The sequence below is a fragment of the Aquarana catesbeiana genome, linkage group LG08 (genome assembly GCF_042186555.1).
Source record: "Aquarana catesbeiana isolate 2022-GZ linkage group LG08, ASM4218655v1, whole genome shotgun sequence".
Lineage (NCBI taxonomy): Eukaryota > Metazoa > Chordata > Amphibia > Anura > Ranidae > Aquarana > Aquarana catesbeiana.
The window spans coordinates 176,965,524-176,989,792 of NC_133331.1; the positions used below are offsets into that span (position 1 = coordinate 176,965,524).

Genomic DNA, 24,269 nt, shown 5'->3' on the forward strand with positions numbered 1-24,269 from the left:
ACAAGTTAGGAAGAGAAGAATTGCACAGCACAAGCACTGTGCTGTTATTCATGCCTTAAAGCAACAAGATCTTATTTTATTTTTTTTAGGTTTACAAACACTTTAATGGAGTGCCATTTACTAATTTCTTAAACCTAAGACAGGGTCACTTTAAGTTATTAGGCCTGTATAATAGTCAGGCAGCTAGCATTTCCGGAGAAAGGTCATCAATAGAAACCTTCTTATCCATTTATCTCAAACTGTTATTTGGGATTTTTTTCACTATATAAATGCAATCTTTTTTTTTATATATAAACATTTAATACATTACAATACATTTTTCGGGAGCAGTGATTTTAATAATGCTTAAAGTGAAACAATAAATATGAAATATTCCTTTAAATATCGTGTCTTTGGGGTGTCCTTAGTATGCCTGTAAAGTAGCGCATCTTTCCCGTGTTTAGAACAGTACCACAGCAAAATGACATTTCTAAAGGAAAAAAAGTCATTTAAAACTGATCGCGGCTGTAATGAATTGTCGGGTCTAGGCAATATAGATAAAACTCATTGCAAAAAACGGCATGGGTCCCCCCCCCAGTCCATTACCAGGCCCTTTAGGTCTGGTATGGATATTAAGGGGAACCCTTTGCCAAATTAAATAAAAAATTTTTTAAAAATGGCGTAGGGGTCTCCCCCAAAATCCATACCAAACCCTTCAGGCCACGTGATGTCAGAGGAAGGCGGGGTCGCCTGTTTACGTCAGCGTTTGGCCCCGCCCTCAGCTATATAACAGCTGTCATCGAGAAGAAGCGTCACTCGGCAGGAGCCTCCCATGGAGGCGGAGCCGTTGCAGCTTTTTTTTTCTTTTTCCAGCTCGCCGGGCGGCTTGAGATGGATCTACATCGCGAGACATTTTTATTTTTTTTATTTTTTAATAAAGGACTTCTCCCAAAGTGTCTCCTGTCTTTTTTACTATTTTTGTAAATTTTTTGTGAAATGGTAGGGGTACAATGTACACGTTACCGTTTCACATGGGGGGGAGGCTGGGATCTGGGGGTCCCCTTGTTAAAGGGGGCTTCCAGATTTTGATAAGCCCCCTGCCCACAGACCCCCACAACCACTGGCAAGGGTTGTAGGGATGAAGCCCTTGTCCCAATCAACATGGGGAAAAGATGCTTTGGGGGACTACTCCAAAGCACCCTCCCCGTGTTGAGGGCATGTGGCCTGGTACGGTTCAGGAGGGGGGGGCGCTCTCTTGTCCCCCCTCTTTTCCTGTGGCCTGCCAGGTAGCGTGCTCGGATATGGTCTGGTATGGATTTTGGGTGGGACCCCTACGCCATTTTTTTTATTTTGGCACAGTGTTCCCCTTAAAATCCATACCAGACCTTAACGGTCTGATATGGATTTTGGGGGGACCCCCACGCATTTTTCTTTTAAATATTCATACCAGAACGAAAGGGGCTGGTAATGGACTGGGGGGGAACCCATGCCATTTTTTTCAATGAGTTTTATCTATATTTTCCTTTAGAAATGTTATTTTGCTGTGGTACTGTTCTAAACACAGAAAAACACAGGAAAACTGCGCCTCTTTACAGGCATACTATAGACACCCCCCCAGGCACGAGGGTGGAATATTTCATTTTTTTTAAATCACTGCTCCCAAAAAAACTGACCTTTTTAAAACTTTTTTTTGCATTGATACATGTCCCCTGGGGCAGGCCCTGGGTCCCTAAACACTTTTTATGACAATAACTTGCATATACTGTAAGCCTTTAAAATGAGCACTTTTGGTTTTTCATGTTAGTGTCCCATAAACTTTAACGGGGTTCCGCTGCTTTCGAATTTGCCGTGAACACCGCATATTGTTCGTTGTTTTCCGAACAATCAAAGTTCGGCTCGAGCCGAACCGTTGGCCCATCCCTAATTGTAAACCACTTGGCCACTGTGCTGCCCAGCTACATAAAGTATGCAGCAATATGTTCCAACCAGTGGCGGTTGGTGCTCAAAACTTTTTGGGGGCGCAAAAAAACCTGAAAAATTCTGAAAAAAAACCCCATCAATTGCAGCCTCACTGTGCCATCAAACGCAGCCACTGTGCCCATCAATTGCCACCACTGTGCCCATCAAACGCAGCCACTGTGCCCATCAAATGCAACCACTGTGCCATCAAATGCAGCCACTGTGCCATCAAACGCAGCCACTGTGCCCAACAAATGCCACCACTGTGCCCATCAATTGCCGCCACTGTGCCCATCAAACGCAGCCACCGTGCCAAAACGTTTGCCACTGTACCATCAAACGCTGCCACTTTGCCCATCAAATGCTTCCACTGTGCTCATCAAATGCTGCCACTGTGCCATCAAATGCTCCCACTGTGCCATCAAATGCTGCCACTGTGCCATAAAATGCTGCCACTGTGCCCATCGAATACTGCCACTGTGCCCCCCCGCTCGCTGTCTGCTCGGCACTTACCCTGTCTCGGTGGGGCAGTGGGTGACAGCGGCGAGTGGTGTCCTCAGTGCTCCTCCATGCTCCTCCATGTCTTCTCCCGTCCTCTCCTGATAGGCGTCCAATTACAGCGCCTGTCTTTTCAACCAATCAGGTGATGGGTAACAGACCCGAGCACCTGATTGGCAGAGAGGCGGTTCAGTGTTAGGAAAGCAAATATTAATTCGCTTTTCTAACACACCTGGGTGAAGGTCACCTTTTTTGATGCCTATTAGAGCCTATGGCTCTAATCAGGTGCGTCAAAAACACCCCCCCGCCGCTGTAATTCAGGCACCCAGTGCCCGAAAAGGGGCTGGGCGCCTAAATAGGGGGTGGCAGCGGTGGCCATGGATAGATTCATACAATGTATGAATCTATCCATTGGTCATATGGGGGTGGCTAGAGAGAGGGGGCGGCACCCGTGCCCCCTATGGACGCACCGCCACTGGCTCCAACAGCCGGACAGGAACTTCCCTTCCCATTCCCAGAACAAAATTGAGTTGGGCTGACTCTATGAATGAATACAAAGCTTCCTCTGATTGGCTGAGGTGTCAAGGCAGGCAGATGACGTCATGATCTCTGACTCAGCCATTAAAGAGGAAGTAAAGTCTTCCTTTTTAATTGTATCTACAGGTATGCCTATAATAAGGCTTACCTGTCGGAACTGAAAATATCTCCTAAACTTGCACCATTTAGGAGATATTTACTATATATAGGCCAATGCCATCGGCCGCCCGTGCCGTTTCTTTAGGGCCCTGTGCCATGACCGGCAGCTCCCACGTGCATACACAAGAGTGACGTCACCGCGGCTCCGGCCAATCACAGCCGGAGCCCGTGAACCCGGAAGAAACACCGGGGAAAATGTCAGCCGTCTCAGCAGTGTGCAGGTGCCGCTGAGAGAGCTTCGTTCTAAGGTAAGTATTTCATAGTGAGCTGGGATGCGATGCATCCCAGCTCATTATGCCTTTGTCTTACAGGTCTTTTTTACAGGGTTTACAACCTCTTTAAGAGGAAGCTTTGTAGTCATTGATAGAATTCAATGCTCCCTGTGAATGGCTGAGCAGTGCTTAGCTTGATTCGATTTTGTTCCGGAAGTGGGATGGGAAGTCCCTGTACTGCTGTCAGAACACAGCGATGTATATTGTATGTAGCTGGGGCGACATAATACAAACTGATATATAAACAATTCTGTACAGCAGCACTAATATATACTGTATATTTGAATACAAAATATAAGTGAACTTTGACATAAAAATATTGCACTGTCCCCTTTAAAGCATATCACTCTAAGATCTTCGTTGCATCTGAGCACCACAAACCAAAAACTCTTAAGTTCATTTTTAATATTCAAAGCAAACTCACCCATCCATCCATGTCTCCATGCTTTATTTCGAAATCACTTTGAAAAACACCACCCTAGCATTTCTGTCCGTGGCCATCTTGAGTAAGAGCAAAGGCTTTATGTAGCATTTACTTCCTGGGATTCATCTGTCCTTAGCTTAAGCATGCATGCAGGCGAATTTAAAACAAGTAAATATGATATACTTTCCTATCTATTTACTAATACCAGCAGCATGAAGATTAAAAATAATAAATGTTAATTGAGACAGTGAAGTTCCACTTTAATCATAAACCAACTGTGATTATAATACACAATAAATGTAGAAATTAATAAAAGTGATAAGCAATCCACAAAGTGGAGCCTAGCAGTGACATCATCACGCCTGAGTGTTTTACCTACTACACTATAGTTTATTTGTTTTTCCTCCACACCAGATATTGCCTTACCTGGCTGAGAAATTTTATGTGGCAGTGATTGATTCCTGTTGGAATTTTCTGATACATACGTGCGCTGTTAGACCTCCTTAACATAGGGGGTCTAATCATCTAGTAAGCAGGAAAAGTATGTGTTGGTGGACACTGCGTCTTCATTAACCATCATTTATTTTTAGGCAGGATATTTCTTTTAGTTGTGTTTCAAATTGGTTGGTTTATATAATCCATTGTGGATTGTTTATCACTTTTATTAATGTCTTATGTAGCACCTCTAGTATGTGCTAGATGTAGTATAGGTTTTGTAGTGTAGGTAAATTGTGAATCTCAGTCAGGGTTCAGTGAGTCAGGGCTGGATAATTCATCCTGACAGCTCTTTTGGTGTCTCCCCTTGTTTCTGTGACATTAGAGAATCTTCTAGAGCTAGTGGGCAGGAGGTATGGGGGGGCTGCCTGGAATATTCATGAGGCCTGGGCCAATCCCCAGTAGTGGACTGGCAGGGGGCAAAGCTTACCTCATAAATAGCCATGGGCCATGCCAGAAGAGCAGTCGGGTGGAAGATGGAGATACAGTGTTGAGGAGGCTGTCGGTGGCCCTCAGGGGTGCTGGGGGTCTGGGGGGGTGACATTGGGCCGGGGCTGGGGGGCTGGAAGGATCCTGCCATAACACACGAGAGGAAGCCCTTCCTGGAGGCACTGGAGCAAGAGAGGAAAGCATGAGTAGATCTGCACTGCTGAGGACTTACAAGGGGGAGACTGCCACATGTAGCCAGTCCTCCCTGAAGACAGCGGTGTGCTTAAAGTTATTGTAAGGGTTCGTTTTTTGTTTTTTTAAATAACAAACATATCATACTTACCTCCACTGTTCAGCTTGTTTTGCACAGAGTGGCCCCGAACCTCGTCTTTTGGGGTTCCTCGGTGGCTCTTTCGGCTCCTCCCCACATCAGAAAACCCCTAGGAGAAGAGCTCTCTCGGTGGGGTTACCTTGATTGACAGCAGCGGGAGCCAATGGCTGCGCTGCTATCAATCTATCCAATCAAGAGCCGAGAACCCCGGGCAGTGAGCGTGTCTCCGCCGGGTGAAGTTCCAGGGCTCAGGTAAGTAAAACGAGGGGCTTAGGGGGTGGTCACTGCCAGGTGTTTTTTCACCTTAATGTATAGGATGCATTAAGGTGAAAAAACACGAGGGTTTACAACCCCTTTAAGTCTTCATCCTTCCCCAGGAGATAACCTGAGATTCAGCTGGATGGGCTGGAGAGAGAGTCAGCCAGGTGGGCTGGTGAAGAGTCGTTCTGGAGGACTGGATTCGATTTTCTGCAGATTTTTGTCTTCAGATTTACCAAAACCATATAATATGAGGTTAAACCTTAAGAGTTTCAATTTGTATGCAATCAGGCAGGCCCTTGCACTACATGGTTTTGGTAAATCTGAAGACAAAAATTTGCAGAAAATCTAATAGTGTGTATGGGGCCTTAGCCTGGAGGCTGGTGAAAGAGGCAGCTGCAGCCAGGTGGGTTGGTAGGGCCTGAAAAGGTGGTGCTGGGACCAGTATCCACAGGAGAAGTATGAGCTGATAGGGGTATTTTGCTACACAACAAGGGGCTTCGCGTTCCTGCCTGTAAAGGGCCATTTATTAAATCTGACTGAGAGCTTGTCAGGTCTACCAACAGTGGTTCAGCTGGAGCCAGCAAACAAGTGTGTGCCAGAGGAGAGTAAAGGAGACTGTATATAGGAAGATGGAAGATGTCCCTGAAGTTGTTGAGGTTTTGCTGAAGTCAAGTGGGCATCCCATAACCTTCCATCCCTATCCAAGTTATTAACCCTCAATAAACAACAAAAACAAAGTTACGGACTGTTCTCTGACTTGTGAAAATTCGGTATGCCTGGCTGTGCAGGAGTGGGGGATCCCAGTTCATCTGCGGCTCCTTAGGGAGTGCGCTACACTTATGTAAATTTATTGTGGATTATGCACATCAGGTTTTTAGATTAAGTGATATGCTATAAAGGGGATAGTGCAACATTTTTATTTACATCTAGGTAATAGTTCATTTGGACCAGCTTCTTGCAAACAATTTCAATTTCACTATAACATGGAGATCAGTTTAAAGTGTAAGTTCACCTTTACAGAAAAATCTGTAAGGTGAACTTACACCGGACCCCCTCCTCACCAAAAGCCCCCCCAGTCCTGCTGACCTGCAGCGCAGCGATCTCCCGCTCTGAGCCCCGGTATAGCTGCCTCATGCCTCCGGCGCTTAGAATTCCCCTCAGCTTTCTCTCTTATTCTTCCCCACTGAGAGGACGGGCTACACGGGTTCTGATTGGTCGGCGCCGCCCATATGATGGCGCTGACCAATTAGAATGCTCCTAAACGTACCTCCTAACAGGGTACGTTTAGGAGATTAAGCTCCTGTGATTTCTAAGCCCCAGAGCCGTGAGGCGGTTATACTGGGGCTTAGAACTGGAGATTGCCGCGCTGCAGGTCAGCGGGACTGGGGGGGGGGGGGGTCCTGTGTAAGTTCACCTTACAGATTTTTCTGTAAAGGTGAACTTACCCTTTAAGGATACAGCTCAGCTGTATTTGCCTGCCTCACTGTCAGCTTAGTTTGACTGGAACATCTTATTAAGCCATCTGAGTAGAGTTGTGTCACTGGGAGAGATCATGGCTGTGACTCATTCTCTGTGTATATTTAATACATGATGATGGATTCATAGAGAATTGTGGTTTAGTTAAGTAGAAATCACAGCAGTATCTGATTAATCACTGTTAGCTTACTCTAAATGAACTTTGAACTGTGCCGGTAAGAATAAAGCTGAGTCGTTTGATTCTCCCATCAACACAGCGCTCCAAGCCCACCCAATTGTGTGACAATAGCGAATGAATATTCGCTATTTTCACACTGAATCTCCTCCCTGGCATTCAGAAAGTGGGTCGTGAGACCTGTTTCCTGACTGGCCGAAAAGAGAAGCCATCCTATTAGCCTAAGAGGAGGAAGGAGGGAGGAGACGTACGGCCGAGGAGATACATGGAAAGCCCGACCAACAGAGCCGGGACACGGAGGAAACTGATAGGGGAAGCCGCCGCCTCTACCTGTTAGCACAGGGTTAGTGAGCTGGCAACGGGGGGGGGGGGTTGGTTATGTGGTGCGTGTTGCGTGCTGGAGCGCCGGGGGCATGTGGGTATGGCGCGTGGTGTGGGCTGGAGCGACGGGGGGGTCCCCGTGGTCAAGTCCTTCTACCACGACTGATGGAGCACCAGCCGCCACTGCTTCATACTGATATATAGAGGCCCCCTGACTGCGAGGTGCTCCTTGTTAATAGGCTTCACAGCTTGTCCACTACGAGAGAGTAGCGACTGTCTGATCTGTGCAGGATTAACCCTTTCACTGCCACAGCTGTTTTTGCACCCATGCTTAAAAAATAAATTTAGACCTGAAGATTAGAAGATTCCATAAACAGGCCTCCCCCCCCACCCCCCGCAAACATTATATATTTCCTTAAAGCAGACAAGTTCATGTAAATGTTTACAGTGGCATCATCACGCAAAGAGTTTATTTTTTTTTATTTTAACGTTGCGCTTCTGTCAAAAAAGCAATATTCTTGGTTTACCTTAAAGAACTTATATAATGACTAAATCTGTGCCTGTTCAAACCATAATACCATAAATAACAAAATATTTGATTCTTTACTCCAGGAGTATATGTGAGTTAGAAATTGTAGAGGAATGCTTAAATAATGCATTACAATGTAACTAAACCCATTAGATTTTAGTCGACTACATACAACTAAAACTAAAACACTTGCAGAATACTAAAATGGGACTAAAACTTACTGTATTTTTCGTTTCATAAGACCTAGGTTTTAGAGGAGGAAAACAAGAAGAAAAAGAAAAACATATTCTGAAACAAATGGTGTTCTAAAATATTGCATAAAATATAACAGAACAATATTTCAACCATGTAAAGTGAACAGCAGTCAACAATGGCATTAAGAACCATCATCACTGTCATTAACAAATAAGGAGAGACTTTATGAGTACTCTTCTAGTTTTCTGGGAATCCCAAGAACTCCACGAATTTATGAAGCTCAGTTGCTCACATTCACTGACATCACTTTCATCGCTATCTTCATATACGATACTATCTTCAGTTTCATCTAAGGCGTTGCTAATGCCACATTTTTGAATGACTGTACGATTTCCTCCTTCACTGGGTGCCATGATATTTTCACTCATTCACAAACTTGAGTGTTAGCGGGCCTCTTCATTCGTCCAGTAGGTGTCAGATCATGATTACCAGCAGCCATACATTTGTTCCACTCTTCTCGCATAAAGACTTTAAATGGTTTGTTGATGGAAATGTCAAGAGGTTGCAACTGGCTGGTAAGACCCCCAGGAATTACAGCTAGATGAGTCTTCACTTCTTTAAAGCACTTTTTTGTAGTTTCCCTAATATGTGCTCTAAACTGGTCAAGCACTTATTAGGCAGGTTTTTTCAGAAGCCCTCCAGGATGTTTGGACCACACTTTTTCAACCCATACTCTCATTCCATTTTCGTCCATCCATCCTTTCTCATGAACATATACAACAACTTCTTGTGGAATCACTTCTTTCGGAAATGTTTTCCTTTTGAAAATTAACATGGGCGGCAATTTGGTGCCGTCTGCCCAGCAGGACAACACAACAGTGTAATGTGTTTTCTCATGTCCTGAGGTTTTCACGGTTATGGTTTTGCCACCTTTCAGATCAACAGTCCTATTAGATGGCACATCAAAGGTTAGCGGGACTTCATCCATATTCCCAATCTGGCCAATTTCAAAACCATTTTTCTTCCTAGCATCAATTACAAATGTATGAAAAGACAGTCTTAGATTCATATTCTGTTGCCATTTTTTGCGCAATTCTAGTTTTGGTGCACATAACAAGGTCACATCGCCTCATAAATCTGTAGCACCACAATGGTGATCCAGTAAAATCCTGAATGCCTTTCTCTACAGTAATGTGTTTGACTTCATATATTATCATTTTTGTAGAGACTGAGAAGCAATTATTCCGGTGACGTGTGATCCATTTTTTCATGTCCATGTCCACTTTGCAGCATGCCCACAAAAAGTGTGCTTACTTTTATTTGCTTTTTGCAGTTGATCCTCCTGTTTCCTCCACTCTCTTATCATTTTTTCATTTGGAGGTTGCCCAAAATGTCTCTCCGCTGCTCTGTTTCCATGTTCCTTAGCATATTTTACTACCTCCAGTTTAAAAGGAATTTTATACAGTATGCTAGTCTTTTCTGCTTTGGCACCTGGTCCCTGGCCCTGCTGTGGGTTGCTGGGCTAGCACCTGGTCCTTGCAGTGGGTGGCTGGGCTGGCACTTGGTCCCTGCAGTGGGTGGCTGAGCTGGCACCTGGTCCCTGCAGTGGGCGGCTAAGCTGGCACCTGGTCCCTGCAGTGGGCGGCTAAGCTGGCACCTGGTTCCTGCAGTGGGTGGCTGGGCTGACACCTGGTCCCTGCAGTGGGCGGCTAAGCTGGCACCTGGTCCCTGCAGTGGGCGGCTAAGCTGGCACCTGGTTCCTGCAGTGGGTGGCTGGGCTGGCACCTGGTCCCTGCAGTGGGCAGCTAAGCTGGCACCTGGTCCCTGCAGTGGGTGGCTGGGCTGGCACCTAGTCCCTGCAGTGGGTGGCTGAGCTGGCACCTGGTCCCTGCTGTGGGTGGCTGAGCTGGCACCTGGTCCCTGCTGTGGGTGGCTGAGCAGGCACCTGGTTCCTGCAGTGGGTGGCTGAGCTGGCACCTGGACCCGGCAGTGGGTGGCAGGTGAGCAAGCCCAGTGCGCAGAGCAACACATAATGACATCATGTGGTCGTGCCTCCGCACACTGGGCCTGGTCATCTGCGGCAAAGCATCCTGGGCTTCTTCTACCCCGGCCGGGCCCCCTTCCCTTGCTAGATCATGATCTCATGCATGCTGCTTGGACCTGGCCGGGCCTGAACAAGATAGTTGCCCCGGACCTATCTGACCTCCTGTGAGTTCCAGGAGATGGCGCCGGCTGCTTCCCTTCTGCAGCTATGCCCTCGAACCATGGCCAGCCCAGTATGTAACACAGCGACGGGTGGGGCGGTGGTGGCCCGGTCAGTATTCGCTCCATAAGACGCAGGGACATTTTCACCAAATTAACATTTGCAACACAGTAAGTGTTGATGGGGGAATCCCTCCTGCTGTGCTATTTATTAAGTTCTTCCAGCAGGAGAGGGGTCGGAGGGAGCCGTCCATACATGGCTTACAAGATTCAAACTGTCTATGGCTGGCTTAAGTCACTAGGACAGATCATTAAACTTAAAATATACCCTTGAGATGGTGCCAACCTTGGTGTGTGTGCAAATCAAGCAACCTATCATATATTGTGAATATAAGCAGCTGCCCCTTTAAGTGATTGACACTATTAGTAAAAAAATATAAAAGCGCAAGGTTCGGCACTACTAAAATATACCTTTTCTAAATTTAATAAGAATAAGTTATGAAAAAAATTTGAATATGAATTTATAAGTGTCATTGATTTGTTTTGTATATTTTAGTAGCGCCGAACGTTGCATTTGTATATTTTTTACTAGAACAGATCAACTTTTGTGACTTATTCATCTTTGTGTACATTTCAACTTGAGTTGTAAACAATGCAATTTTTTTCAAGAGCATGTAAGTAAATATTGTAAGGCAAAACAGAAAATAGGAGCAAAGAGCTCCACCTGGTGGCTAAAATAAATATATTAGTATACAATATTCAGCATTTACGTAAAGTGTTACTAAACTCAGTAATATGAAAATAGTTCATCTGCCCCCCCCCCACAGTGTCCACAGTTTATAAATCTTCTTTTTACATTAAAATACTGACACTATATACCTTTTTGGTTAATCTGTATACCACGGTCAGTGATAAACTCCACAGTTTCTCCGGTGCTGAGAGTTCAGGAAGGAGATTTCCTCTACAGCCTGTATACCCGCCCACATGTGTGATGCCAATATCATGTGACCTGGCTATCTCTGAGAACAAGTAACTGTTCTCTCCAGCATAAAAGACACAACTGAGCATGTGCAGGTTGGCTACTGCCTGTGTGTTAGCTGGCCTTCCTCAGATAGACATTGCAGGAGGGGAAGGATCTGTGCGTACAGGATCAAACAGCCTTTTTACACAATGCAGATTATTAACCCCTTAAGTTCCACAGTGAGTATAACAAGCATGCTTTACTGCATATACACACTGATTTTACTGTTGTGGGTTTAGTAACACTTTAACTGTATGTATTTTAGACTCGCCCACAACAAACTGAAAGAAAATTAAGATAAACAGCTAGATAATCCTTTTAAAGGAAGACAGGTTTTCCCACATTATTTCTAAAATCCTATTTTCAGTAACACTAAAGATGAATTACATTGATAATATACTGTATTGTGTAAATAGTCCAGAGTTTCTTTCTGTCCTTGTATCCTCTTATGTACAGCATTTTAAACAGTGCAAGTGTTTGCATTCTTGTTGCAGGTGGCATATCTGAAGCGTGGCGTGATGAGTTGAGAGAGCTGGCTACAAAAGTTGCTGTCGTGGACACAAAGCCAGAGAAGAAAGAGGTATACATTTATTTAGTTAATGGGAATTACATTTACTTTAATAGCAGACCAAAAAAAAAATTAAGCAAATACGGGACTACTTTTATTTTACATAACTGCTAATATACAGAAGTGTGGAATATAATCTCAAGTGCTTTTATGAGGTCACCTCTTTGAATTACAGAACACTTGCTCACTACATTAAAGAGGAACTGCAGTCTGCTTACATAATCTGTAATAAAAACATCTTTGCCATTTGCTTCCCTCCAACCACTTTGCATATTTTTTTATACAGTATATACTGTGAATCTGTACTTGCCAAATATGCTGCAGAAATCTCCCTCCACTGAGTCTAGCTGCAACCATTTTAACTGTGGGCAGCTGAAGCTGCTGCCTGTTCACTTCCTGGATTTACACACAGGCACACAGAGGCACACCTCCAGCTCTGCAGCTCTCATTGGCCCTCTGACTCATCCCCCCTCCCTTCCTGGCAAACTCCCATGAGAATGAGAGAGAGAGAGCTGTGCATGATGTCATAAGCCTTGGCTAATTACCAGACAAGAAACAGGAAGTGGGCATACTTGCCAACTGTCCCGAATTTCCCGAGACATTCCCGGGATTTAGACCCTTTTCCCAATTTTATTGTTTCTCGGGAAATGTCCCGGGGAATTTTTTTTCCCGAGGTCCGTGCCGCCAGCTGCTAGAGGTCTGCGGCTGGCGAAGACAATGTTTCCGCTAGCTGCCATTTTCAAGAAGACCATAGTAGTAGAAGTAGGCTGGCCAGATGGCTACAATAGAAATTGAGCTGTGGCGCCGCCCACCCCCCGCCCCACCCTGTTGTGGCGCCACAGCTCAATTTCTATTGTAACCACGCGGCTCCGGTTGACCGACTTTGGGGCCCCGTATAGTCTGGATGTCACGGGGGGCCAGTCTGCATGTCACAGGGAGGGGCAGTCTGGATGTCACAGGGGGGCAGTCTGCATGTCATGGGGGGCCAGTCTGGATGTCACAGGGGGGGCAGTCTGAATGTCATGGGGGGGTCTGGATGTCACAAGGGGGCAGTCTGCATGTCATGATGGGGGGCCACTCTGGGTGCCACGGGGGGGCCAGTCTGGATGTCACAGGGGGGGCAGCCTGGATGTCACAGGGGGCAGTCTGCATGTCACAGGGGGCAGTCTGGATGTCACAGGGGCAGTCTGGATGTCACAGGGGGGGCCAGTCTGCATGTCACAGGGGGGGCCAGTCTGCATGTCACAGGGAGGGGCAGTCTGGATGTCACAGGGGGGGCAGTCTGCATGTCACGGGGGGCCAGTCTGGATGTCACAGGGGGGCAGTCTGCATGTCACAGGGGGGCCAGTCTGCATGTCACAGGGAGGGGCAGTCTGGATGTCACGGGGGGGCAGTCTGCATGTCACGGGGAGGCCAGTCTGGATGTCACGGGGGGGCAGTCTGCATGTCACGGGGGGGGGGCAGTCTGGATGTCACAGGTGGGGCCAGTCTGCATGTCACGGGGGGGCCAGTCTGGATGTCACGGGGGGGCAGCCTGGATGTCACGGGGGGGCAGTCTGGATGTCACAGGGGGGCAGCCTGCATGTCACGGGGGGGCCAGTCTGGATGTCACAGGGGGGCAGTCTGCATGTCACAGGGGGGGCCAGTCTGCATGTCACAGGGAGGGGCAGTCTGGATGTCACAGGGGGGGCAGTCTGCATGTCACAGGGGGGCCAGTCTGGATGTCACAGGGGGGGGCAGTCTGCATGTCACAGGGGGGGGGCAGTCTGGATGTCACAGGCAGGGCCAGTCTGCATGTCATGGGGGGGGGCAGTCTGGATGTCACGGGGGTCAGTCTGCATGTCACAGGGGGGCCAGTCTGGATGTCACAGGCGGGGCCAGTCTGCATGTCATGGGGGGGCAGTCTGGATGTCACGGGGGGCAGTCTGCATGTCACAGGGGGGCCAGTCTGGATGTCACAGGCGGGGCCAGTCTGCATGTCACAGGGGGGACTAGTCTGGATGTCACGGGGGGGCAGTCTGCATGTCACAGGGGGGGCGGTCTGCATGTCACAGGGGGGGGCAGTCTGCATGTCACAGGGGGGGACAGTCTGCATGTCTGATGGGGACACCAGATGTAAGGAGGACTGATGGGGACACCAGATGTAAGGAGGACTGATGGGGACACCACGACATGTAAGGAGGACTGATGGGGACACCACATGTAAGGAGGACTGGTCTGGATGGGGACACCACATGCAAGGAGGACTGATGGGGACACCACATGTAAGGAGGACTGATGGGGACACAGATGTAACGAGGACAGATGGGGATACAGATGTAAGAAGGACTCTGCTGATGGGGACACCAGATGTAAGGAGGACTCCGCTGATGGGGAGACCACATGTAAGGAGGGCTCCGCTGATGGGGACACAGATGTAAGGAGGGCTTCGCTGATGGGGGCACCAGATGTAAGGAGGGACTCCACTGATGGGGACACCAGATGTAAGGATGGGCTCCGCTGATGCGGACACAGATGTAAGGAGGGGCTCTGCTGATGGAGACACAGATGTAAAGAGGGGCTCCGCTGCTGGGGACACAGATGTGAGGAAGGCTCCGCTGATGGGGCACCTGATGTAAGGACGGACTCTGCTGGGGGCACCTGATGGCATCTGGTGGCAGGCGACGTGGCAGGTGACACGCTCAGGGCTCCCACTGATTCTGCATTATGGTGAGTTGAATGATTTCATTTTATATTACAATGTAATATTAGAAATAATGCGCTTCAATCATCCTGACACCACAACAACCATGGTACCGGGATGATTGAAGCACTAACACCAGGTGTTTGGAGTATCTTTATCTGCTGATTGTTAAACTCTGGAAAACAAATATTGCTTTTGTGGTGTAGGATCTGGGGCTGCTGTCCCTCCATCCCTCTCCCCCCTTTCCCCCTTTCCCTCTCCATCCCTCATTCATCCCATACTCTAATCTCACCCCCTTTGAGCGATGCCCATTTAAGCCACGTCCACTATTTCACGTAAGCCACGCCCATTTTTCGGTGCAGCAAAACAGGGGGGGCCAGTCTGGATGTCACGGGGGCCAGTCTGCATGTCACGGGGGGAGGCCAGTCTGGATGTCACAGGGGGGGCAGTCTGCATGTCACGGGGGGGCCAGTCTGGATGTCATGGGGGGGCAGTCTGCATATCATGGGGGGGCAGTCTGCATGTCACAGGGGGGGATATGTACTGGAGGGGTGCTTTGTAAAGGAAGACAGATAGTGTTAGGAGGGGTTGCCAGATTTCAAATCCAATCCACACTTCTAGCATATCTTCCTCTTGCCAAAGCCCACCCCAGCACATATCCCCCTAACCCTTCGATCACTCCACATATTTTCTACCTTGTCCTCCTTTCCGGACGCTTTCTCCCCCTCCCTCCTCCATTTCCAGAGCATAATAGAAACTTTCTACAGACCTGATATCAGTGTGTTCCTGCTCCCCCCTCCTCCTTGTGTGTGTACACAACAGAGAAGGAGGAGGAGGGGAGGAGCTTTAAAACACTGACACTCTGCTCTGCTCTGCTGAACCAAGCTGCTGTCAGGGAGAGAGGAGACATGTCACTCTCAGTGCAGTCCATGTGAATGATGTGTCTGGTTCTGGGGCAGAAGTAAACCCGAACACATCATTCAAAAACCGGACTGTTCGGGAGAAAACCGTACAGGTGGCAACCCTAGATACAGTGCGCTGGGCATTGTCACCCTAGAACAGGAAGTATGTTACCTGCAGAATTACCAGGTAAAAGAAAATAAAGGGTCAAAAATTAAAAAAGAAAAACACATCTAAGAATGGATAAGCTGAAATATACTACATTATTCCTATTGGGTTAGGAAATACTGTGAAGAAAACATGTATTGGGATTGCATGCCATTACTAACCTCTACTTCTGAAAATGTGATCTCACATATTCAGTATAAAGATACCTGCAGTAGAACAGCATATAGGCTGCCAAAAGGGGGCATGCTGGGGACTTATGCTGCCAGAGGCCAGTATGGACACTCTGGCCTCAGTGTCATCCCCTATGTGCCTCCATGATTGCCACCTGAGGCAGCGGCTTAATAGACAGCATGTTGATGACTGTTATTGCTTGCCTTCTTCCTAAGATGCCAGTTGGCTGGCTGCCTTTTGGCGTCAACACTTCCCGATTTTCTGACCCAGAATGAGTATGCAGCAAGTGAAATCAGAACAAAATGAAAACTGTTAATCTGCATTTATGTCCTATGTCAATGAAATAATATTTAAATACTTGAATTATCATTGAAGCCAGGCATGTGGCATTTTCAAACAGTAAAGTTAGCAGTAGTAGCTTCAATATAGGTATCTAAAGAATGGCTAATTAAAGTGAACAGTATATACAGTACAATAGTATATCGAAATGTGCGCACATAATATAAATAATAACCTTGACTTATTCCTCAGAAGGAGGAACCACGAAGGTCCACACAGTACTCAGCAGAAACCGGACGCATCATTCCTGCATCCTCCCGAGGCTTGACCAGGCGCACCTCCAGAAAACAGAACAAAGGGAAACATGAAAACACCCTTTTCCAAGACCAAGAAATTCTAGTGAGTTACAAGGAACAGCCATCAATGGGGGGAATGAACTAAAACTGTAGCAGACAGAATGTGGTGCAGATGTGCATCGTAACCACTCAGCTTCTAGCTTCAACTTGTTCAAATAAGCTTTGCCAATAAAACATAGAAGCTGATTGGTTGCCTTTCACAGTTGCTCCAGATTCTGGATACTACAATCTTAGTAAATCACCCTCAAAGTGTACACAGCAGAGTACTCAGAAAAAGTTTTCAGACTGTCCCAGATGTGAAGGCTTTGCATAACCCCTAAACCTTTATTGAAATACTCAGAAATGTCCTTTTAGCTGCTTTCCAAAAAAACAGCAAAACAAGCTAAATTTACCGATCTGGGTCACAATGACCTGGAATAGTGATACGTGTCTCTTTCGTGTGTTAACAGGTACTGGAGTTACTTTGCCAGATTCTACAAACAGATTCTCTGTCTGCCGTCCAACAGTGGCTTCTGTCTGCTGGCCAAAGAGGTGAGAACAGTAAAGGAATAGAAAAATTGTTTCAGAATTTTATTTGGTTTTCCCTTGCTTTCAGATCTGGTGATAGTGGTCATCAGTACAATTAGGGGATAACCTCCTTAATGGAGATACAGTCAGCAATAGAAACCCAACACTATCCAAGACTTAAAAACATTTTAGCTTTAGATACACTTTAAAGCTTCACTCCAGCCAGCAAGAATACAATCTAATTAGTAGGGATCCCTTTCTGGTGCCAAAATGCTCTCCCTTTTTAAAAAATCTGTTTCTACCCATATTCTGTGTCTCGAAAAGGTCTCTTCTGCCCCCCGGCCCCCCTTTCCATCTATCTTCAGAGAGTTTCAATGTTTTACCCTGTAGTTTTTCCCTACTATTAGTAGTTTACGTCACCGCTCCTTCTCTGGATGGTGGTTGTGACCCACACACAGCTTTGATTAATCACAGATGCTCTGGGGGCATTGCCCTGAGAACTGGCCTGTCATTGCATCAGTGAATTTCCATGGTCTCGTGGGAAAGGTAGGTGCCCGTCTGCCTCATCCTTCCTCTGGCAGCCTAGCACAATAAAATTTCAAGAAGAAGTTGATGGCATCACACAAACTACAAACATAATTTACTCTAAACCCTGATTCACACTGCTGTGACTTTTCACTGTGACGCGCGACACAGAATGTCACATGATAAGTCGAAGCACATTCATTTCAATGGGTGCTGTCTTCTTTGCTGCGACTTGAGTCACAGGAACAAAAACAAAATTTCCTGCACTACTTTTTTTGTGTCTTTCTTGCGACATGAGTGATGTAGACTGCAATGTTAAAATCACAAAAATAGCAAGGAAGTGCTTTCTTTGCCTTATCTTTGCGAATTTGGCTGCGACTTCGGAGAGATTTGTAAGTTCAATAACATGTGTCACACTCTGTATTGTTATGATTTGCCAAAGTCACAAAACATCAAAGCCACATGAAAGTTACATTGAAGTTGAAATGCAAAGTCACAATGGAAGTCACATGACTTTGGAGTCTCAGAAGTGTGCATCGATCCTAAAAGTGAGGCATTATTTTTAAAATATTAAAGTGTCTTGGGAAGGGGTCACGGGCCAGTTGTCAGGATGCTGGAGTACATAATATTTGTTTCCTCTTAATTTGTAAGGCATGTACACTCACTAATTTATTCTAGCTTATCCATGTATAATGTCATGTTACTAAAGTTGAACATATATTATGCTTCAGAGAAAGACCTTGTCATGAGCATGATCCAGACAGCAACTGCCAATGTGGATCTGGAATCCCAAGCCATGGGGGAGAGGCTTAATTCCCAGAATGCCTTAGGACTGCTGTCAAGAGACGAACACATTCAAAGAACTTTAAACAGGTTCATGTCATGTCTTATATTGGGAATATGTGGAAGTGTTGTTCTATTTTTTTCATAAAATGAAAATTTTAATAAAAACTCTACTAAAGAAGAATGGTGGCTGCCATTGCTGACTTTGGAAAATACTAGTTCCACAACTATTATCCTATAACTCAGATATCAGCCTTTACTAACTAGATCCGTCAGCATGTACTAAATCTGTGGTCTCTACACTGAGGCCCGTGGGATGGATGTGGCCCTCTGCTTGCCTTTAACCAGGCCTTGGAGCACTATTCCCCCAACTGACACCAGTAATGAAGCACAATTCTTTCCACTGACATATAAATCCTCCCATTCCTCCCATGGACACCAACAATGGGGCACTATTTCTCCCACTGACACCGGTGATGGGGAATTTATTCTCCCAGTGACACCAACACAACGATGGGGCACTGTTCATTCAATTGAGACCAATGGTGGGGCACTATTGCTCCTCTTACTGATCACAGGCACTAAGTAATTTTTTTACTCCCTATGACCACCAAGACTGAGGCATTGTTTACTCCCACTGATGTTGTGACATTTTCTACTCACACAGTCCAGCCCCCCTAATGTCTGAAGGATAGTAAACTGGCCCTTTGTGTAGAAAGTTTGGAGACCCCTGTACTAAATAATACATTTCCACATTGAATGAAAAAAAAATATTTTTTGTTTTTGTCAAGGGAAATGAAAACTCTTAACAATTATTAAGGGCAATGGCACCCTAGCCATCATGTACATGGTGACAACTCACTAGTGAAAGGATTGCTAAGTAAATAATTCCATGCGTTGATCCCTCACTGGCCAGATGAGCGAACAGTCCCTGGTTAGTGACGTTCTGCAGTGTTTCCTTCATCAACAGAAGAGCCGCCTGCTTATCAGATCAACGAGGGGCCAACACTTGGAAGTAGATGAGCATGAGTTGTCTCCAGCTACTTAATCACTAGTGCACCATGACTCTTAGTAGTGTGTTCACTGCCCTAAAATTTAGATTTTTTTTTTTTTTATGTATTATCCTAACACACATTGATAAGATTATTGGCATTCAACTGATCACATTCATGTGTATCCTGGAACCTACAGATATTTGAACATGCCTATTTCCTGATTTCTTTGTCTCTCAGTCAACAGGTGTGCTTTTTATAGTTATTTTGAAATGTAACTTTCCTTTTGCTTATAGTAGGTCCCAGAAACCAAAACCAGAACCTATTCCTGAGGAAGACAAACCAGGTATTACTATGTACAATTTATCACATGACAAAAATATACAAATATACACACACCTTTGGTTGCTAGAGGGCTCTTCTGTGCATCACCTTAGCTGAGCAAGAGATTTAAAGTGGTTGTAAACCTCAGACATGAAATATGAACAGTGCATATCCCTCTATAGTGTGTACTTGTCTCAATCCAGATCACTAAGTGTTTTTCTGTCTGCTACCTTGTGCCATAAGCATGAGTAATGCCACATACACAAGACCAGTTTTGCCGACTGAACTCAGACGGAATTCCATTCAAGCGCTTTTGCCTACACATGGTCAAACCAAAGTCCAACCATAGTCCGACCGTCCAGAACGAGGTGACGTACAACACGTACGACGGGACTAGAAAAAGGAAGTTCAATAGCCAGTAGCCAATAGCTTCCTTCTCATACTTGCTTCAGAGTATGCGTCATTTCTGGTCCGTTCGGAACAGCATATAGACGAACGGTTTTCCCGATAGGAATTGGTTCCGTTGGAAATATTTAGAACATGTTCCATTTCTAGGTCCGTCAGAATTAAAAAAAAAAAAAAGTCTGATGAGGCCTACACACGATCGCAATAGACGATGAAAAGACTCCGTCGGACTTTTTCTGTCAGACATTCCGCTCGTGTGTACGTGGCTTTATTTCTGACCAGTTTTCCTGACACCAAGAGAAAAATGGTGACAGGGGAGGGGTCTCCAGCTGATTGACAGCCTCAGCTCTGTTTCTGTGTGCTGTGGAAGGGGGGTGTTTCCCTTCCCTCCAATCATATGTAACTTCAGCTCTCCACACCTGCTTTTCAAAGCTGAGAGATCCTGTGTAAATTCTGCACTTTAAATAGATGTACTGGAAAGACTGCTGTAGATAAACAGGTACAAATTTGCCTAATCTCTGTGTATCACCTGAGTCCAATCACTTCACTGGGTATATGTAATGGTTTAGAACCACTTTAACCGAGTAGTGGGTGGAGTTAAGGAGTAGCAAGTAGAGCTGCAGTGAGTGCAGACCAGAGTAGTAATGGTGGCCTGTTTCCCTGAGAAGGTTGTTCATGACCCAAACAATGTAGATGTAAAAACATGGTGTAACACTTTTCTGCAAGGGGATTTATCATTAAACAGAACTAAACCCATCGATTTAACAGTTTCAAAAAACAGTTACATTCCCAGAACATCCCAGGAATGTAACTGTCACATTGGTGGTGCTCTCAACCAAACTGTCACACTATCAAATGACTAGTGTCATAACTGATCATATGTGCAGCATCATGGCAGTTGATGATCAAACATAGGCCAGGATGGCAGCTTCCTTAGCTGAAAGTGATAGCAGGGCTTAGTTCCACTTTAAATCTGAAAAGAAGAGAAGGCCAGTCATGCTATTTCTCCCAAACACATGGGCTAAGGCCTCTAAGTAATTTGTGGGGTGCTGTATCTAGGGCTGCTGTTAGAAATCATGGGGCTCCATACAGCCTACCTAACAGGGCCCCCTTCCCCCATCCGAAAGTGACTGAGGACATAGATTTATCAGTCCCTTTCTTTGTAGCCTCAGCTGCACAAATGAATGAATAGAAAGCACTCTGAGGCGTCCTGCTCTTTTACAAACTGATGCTGAATAGACACAGGAGTAACAGATCACTCTCTGTGTTCATTCAGGAAAGGAAGGGACCAGTAAATAACTATTTATTGGACCCTTCCCTTGATCTCCATTTTGAAACATCACCCTGTGTGCCCACAGCAGCTGCCAACGAGAAAGGAGGGAAGCTGGCAGCACTGCGAGGGAAAGAGGCACACAGGGAGGCACAGATAGCAGATGGAAGGGGCACATGTGCTAGAATCAATCCCCCTGCAATGCACCCAGAGGGGAAGAGGAGAAGCTGGCAGCGCTGCATGGGGAGGCAGAAGAGGATTGGTTTCTGCAATAAGACAGTACAGCCAGACCTCCTGCTCAACAGGTGCCCGGGCCCCCCTTTTGAACTGATGGGGCCTGAGCCCAGTACAGGTGGGCTGGCTGTACTGCCTTATCAGCAGCCCTGGCTGTATCTCTACTATTGATGCCAGAGGTTAGGCCCTTGTAAAAAAAACTCAGATAGCAACTGGGCAAAATGAGATACACTTAACTGTGGTGAGAACTAATGTGCTTTGGACTGTTAAGATGTTCTGTAAAAAGCCTTACTGAGATAAGATATGGAAGTGAGTGTACCTCTTATGCAAAACTTTAAGAAAAAGTTATTTTCTGGATAAGAGAAACCTGGAATGGTCTTCTGTCTTTACTGAGAGGATAACAATACAGTCAATACTGTAGGAGTGTGAACTTTGCATCTTGTTCTGGTCATGAATGGTTAGTGACCTAGGGAAGGAGAGTACACCTGCATGACAGTGGTAGGAAAGGTTCCCCTGGGTGCACAGGCCTAGTAGCCTGGGCCCCCCTGTTTTTATGCACTCAAGGGCCAGCAGGATTATCTGCAGACTAGGAAAGGAATCATAAGTGTAAGATTCCCAACATGGCCCTAAAGCCTGATACGCACAATGAGAATATTGGACAAATGATCTTCTATTTTTTTTATTTGCCAACCAGTCTCTTATTAAAAAGAAATATGTTACGAAAATTTGCATAAGACAGAATACAACTGATAGTTACATAGTTAGTAAGGTTGAATAAAGACACCAGTCCATCCTGAGAGAGTGGGGGTGCATGTCTACAATTATCCCTATTTTATCTAAGGTACCCATATAGCGCCATCAATTTATGCAGCGCTCCACACATACATTGCACACTCACATTGGTCCCTACCCTCAAGGAGCCCACAATCCAAGGTCCCCAACTCCCATTCATATACTAGGGCCAAATTTTGGACAGAAGCCAATTAACCTACCACCATGTCTTTGGAGTGAGGGGGGAAACCGGAGTACCCGGAGGAAACCCACACAAACCCACACAGGCACAGGGAGAACATGCAAACTCCAGGCAGGTAGTGTTGTGGTTGGGATTCAAACCAGCGACCCTTTTTACTGCTAGGCGAGAGTGCTACCCACTACACCACTGTGCCAGTGTGTCCCTTCAGATATTTTTGCATCGTGATCGGCTCCAGAAAACTGTGTACTAATGGTCAGATTATTGGACAATTGCTCCAAAAGCTGTATATTTCATCTCATTTTCTCATAGTATATACTAGGTATTAGGTCTCATGGAGTGTGGAACCTGAAATAGATGGATAGTTATTTTACTGAAAATGTTACTGAAGGCCTTGGTGCAGGAACTGTAATTATTTTTATTTCTTCCTCCTATAAGTCTGTGCTTCATCCTGTTCCTTGCGTCTCTCTCCTTTCATTGGCTTGTATTATAACATTGGTTGAGTTGATCTTTGTAAACACTGTGTTAATGTTATATTCAATATGCTACAACGTTCTAACAATGGTTTGTCCTCAAGGCAGTCAGATCAAGTCTACATGATTGACCATCCTGTATGGGAGGCCTATAAAGGCCTGTAAAGGAGAGTGGGCACTAGGATGCTGATAATTCCTGTTCTTGTCCCTTCTGAGCTGTGTGGGCAATGGACCAGTACTTTCTTCTAGCAATAGATGGTGTAGTAGCCAGTCTCCTGATCAGACAGCTCTATCAGTGTTTTGCAAATGTTATAGGTTGGCAACTCTTATCCTCATATTAGTTAGTGGTTCCAAATTATTAATAACTACTGCAGTAGGGAACAGACACAAAAGATACACTCTTATCTTTCCAAATAACTGTTCTGTTTATTCAACGCAATTGAAGTTTTTTATACACATGATTACGTAGGTATCACATTAATATTACAATTGTACTTTTATGTTAACAAGGGGTGTAACATAGGCAGGCTAATTTCTAATCAGGAATTGAAAGAATGCAAACATGTAATGAAAACATTATTAGTGTGAACAATGAATGCAGTGTGAAATGCATAGGCAAAGCATACAAAATAGAATACAATTATATACAGAATTTATAATTTCCTTAACAATTAGCTTTGCGCAAGAAGATTTTTTTTCTCCTGCCATCCAAAGCAGAGAAGTCACATTTAAGTTTCAGGCATGTTATATTAAGGGAGACGTTGCTGTATTCCCTGGAGCGTGGAATTTCTGGAAAGATAAGGGTGCTGTTAAAATATTTATTATAACCTACATCATTCAGAAGTAAAAAAAAGAAAAAGTTGTAATAGCGCATCAGGTACACTCAGGTGTAAAACCATACCAACAACTTATGCCACTAAATCAGCTTTTCTCAGAAGAGTTTTACTGCAGTTACAACAGTTTTACCGCAGAAGAAACCTTGAAAAAAAATTTAATTCATTGGGGGTCAGTAGGAACATTGTCCATTACATTCATAGTCAGAATGCCATCCTTGCAGACAAGTAAAAAGATCATTGGTATCATTCTGCTGGCTCTTCTAAGTGGCGTTAGCTATGGAAATATGCTATGCAGGCACAATCGGATAGGTGAACCATTGGCTACAACTGAAGGAACCCCGAACAACCTCTACAGGAACCCTGGTTGAAAATGGTTGCTCTAAAATCTAAATCAAGTGATGTTGTTATGTAAATTCTGACATTCTGAAAGTTAGTTTTTGTAAAGGTATAAGCAGCTCTGTACGCTGCTCCCACATAATGAAAGATGGCTGGAGACCTGAGCAGTGCCTCTTGGGAGGTGGGATGAAGGGGTTTCAGAGTAAAGGTGCAATGGTTTACTTTA

At 45.4% G+C, this 24,269-nt stretch overlaps 1 protein-coding gene across 3 annotated transcripts in view; it reads left to right on the forward strand.

Annotated features, from left to right (window-relative positions):
* Window positions 1-24,269, forward strand: part of TBATA (thymus, brain and testes associated) — a 76,069-nt gene that overhangs the window by 51,477 nt on the left and 323 nt on the right. For 2 of the 3 annotated variants that reach the window (XM_073596709.1, XM_073596711.1), the window contains exons 5-9: window positions 11,758-11,843; window positions 16,285-16,431; window positions 16,838-16,919; window positions 18,152-18,293; window positions 19,492-19,541. In XM_073596709.1, coding sequence (XP_073452810.1) covers window positions 11,758-11,843; window positions 16,285-16,431; window positions 16,838-16,919; window positions 18,152-18,293; window positions 19,492-19,541 — 507 coding nt within the window. The remainder of the gene's footprint in view (window positions 1-11,757; window positions 11,844-16,284; window positions 16,432-16,837; window positions 16,920-18,151; window positions 18,294-19,491; window positions 19,542-24,269) is intronic. The other variant, XM_073596710.1, reaches the window with a different exon arrangement.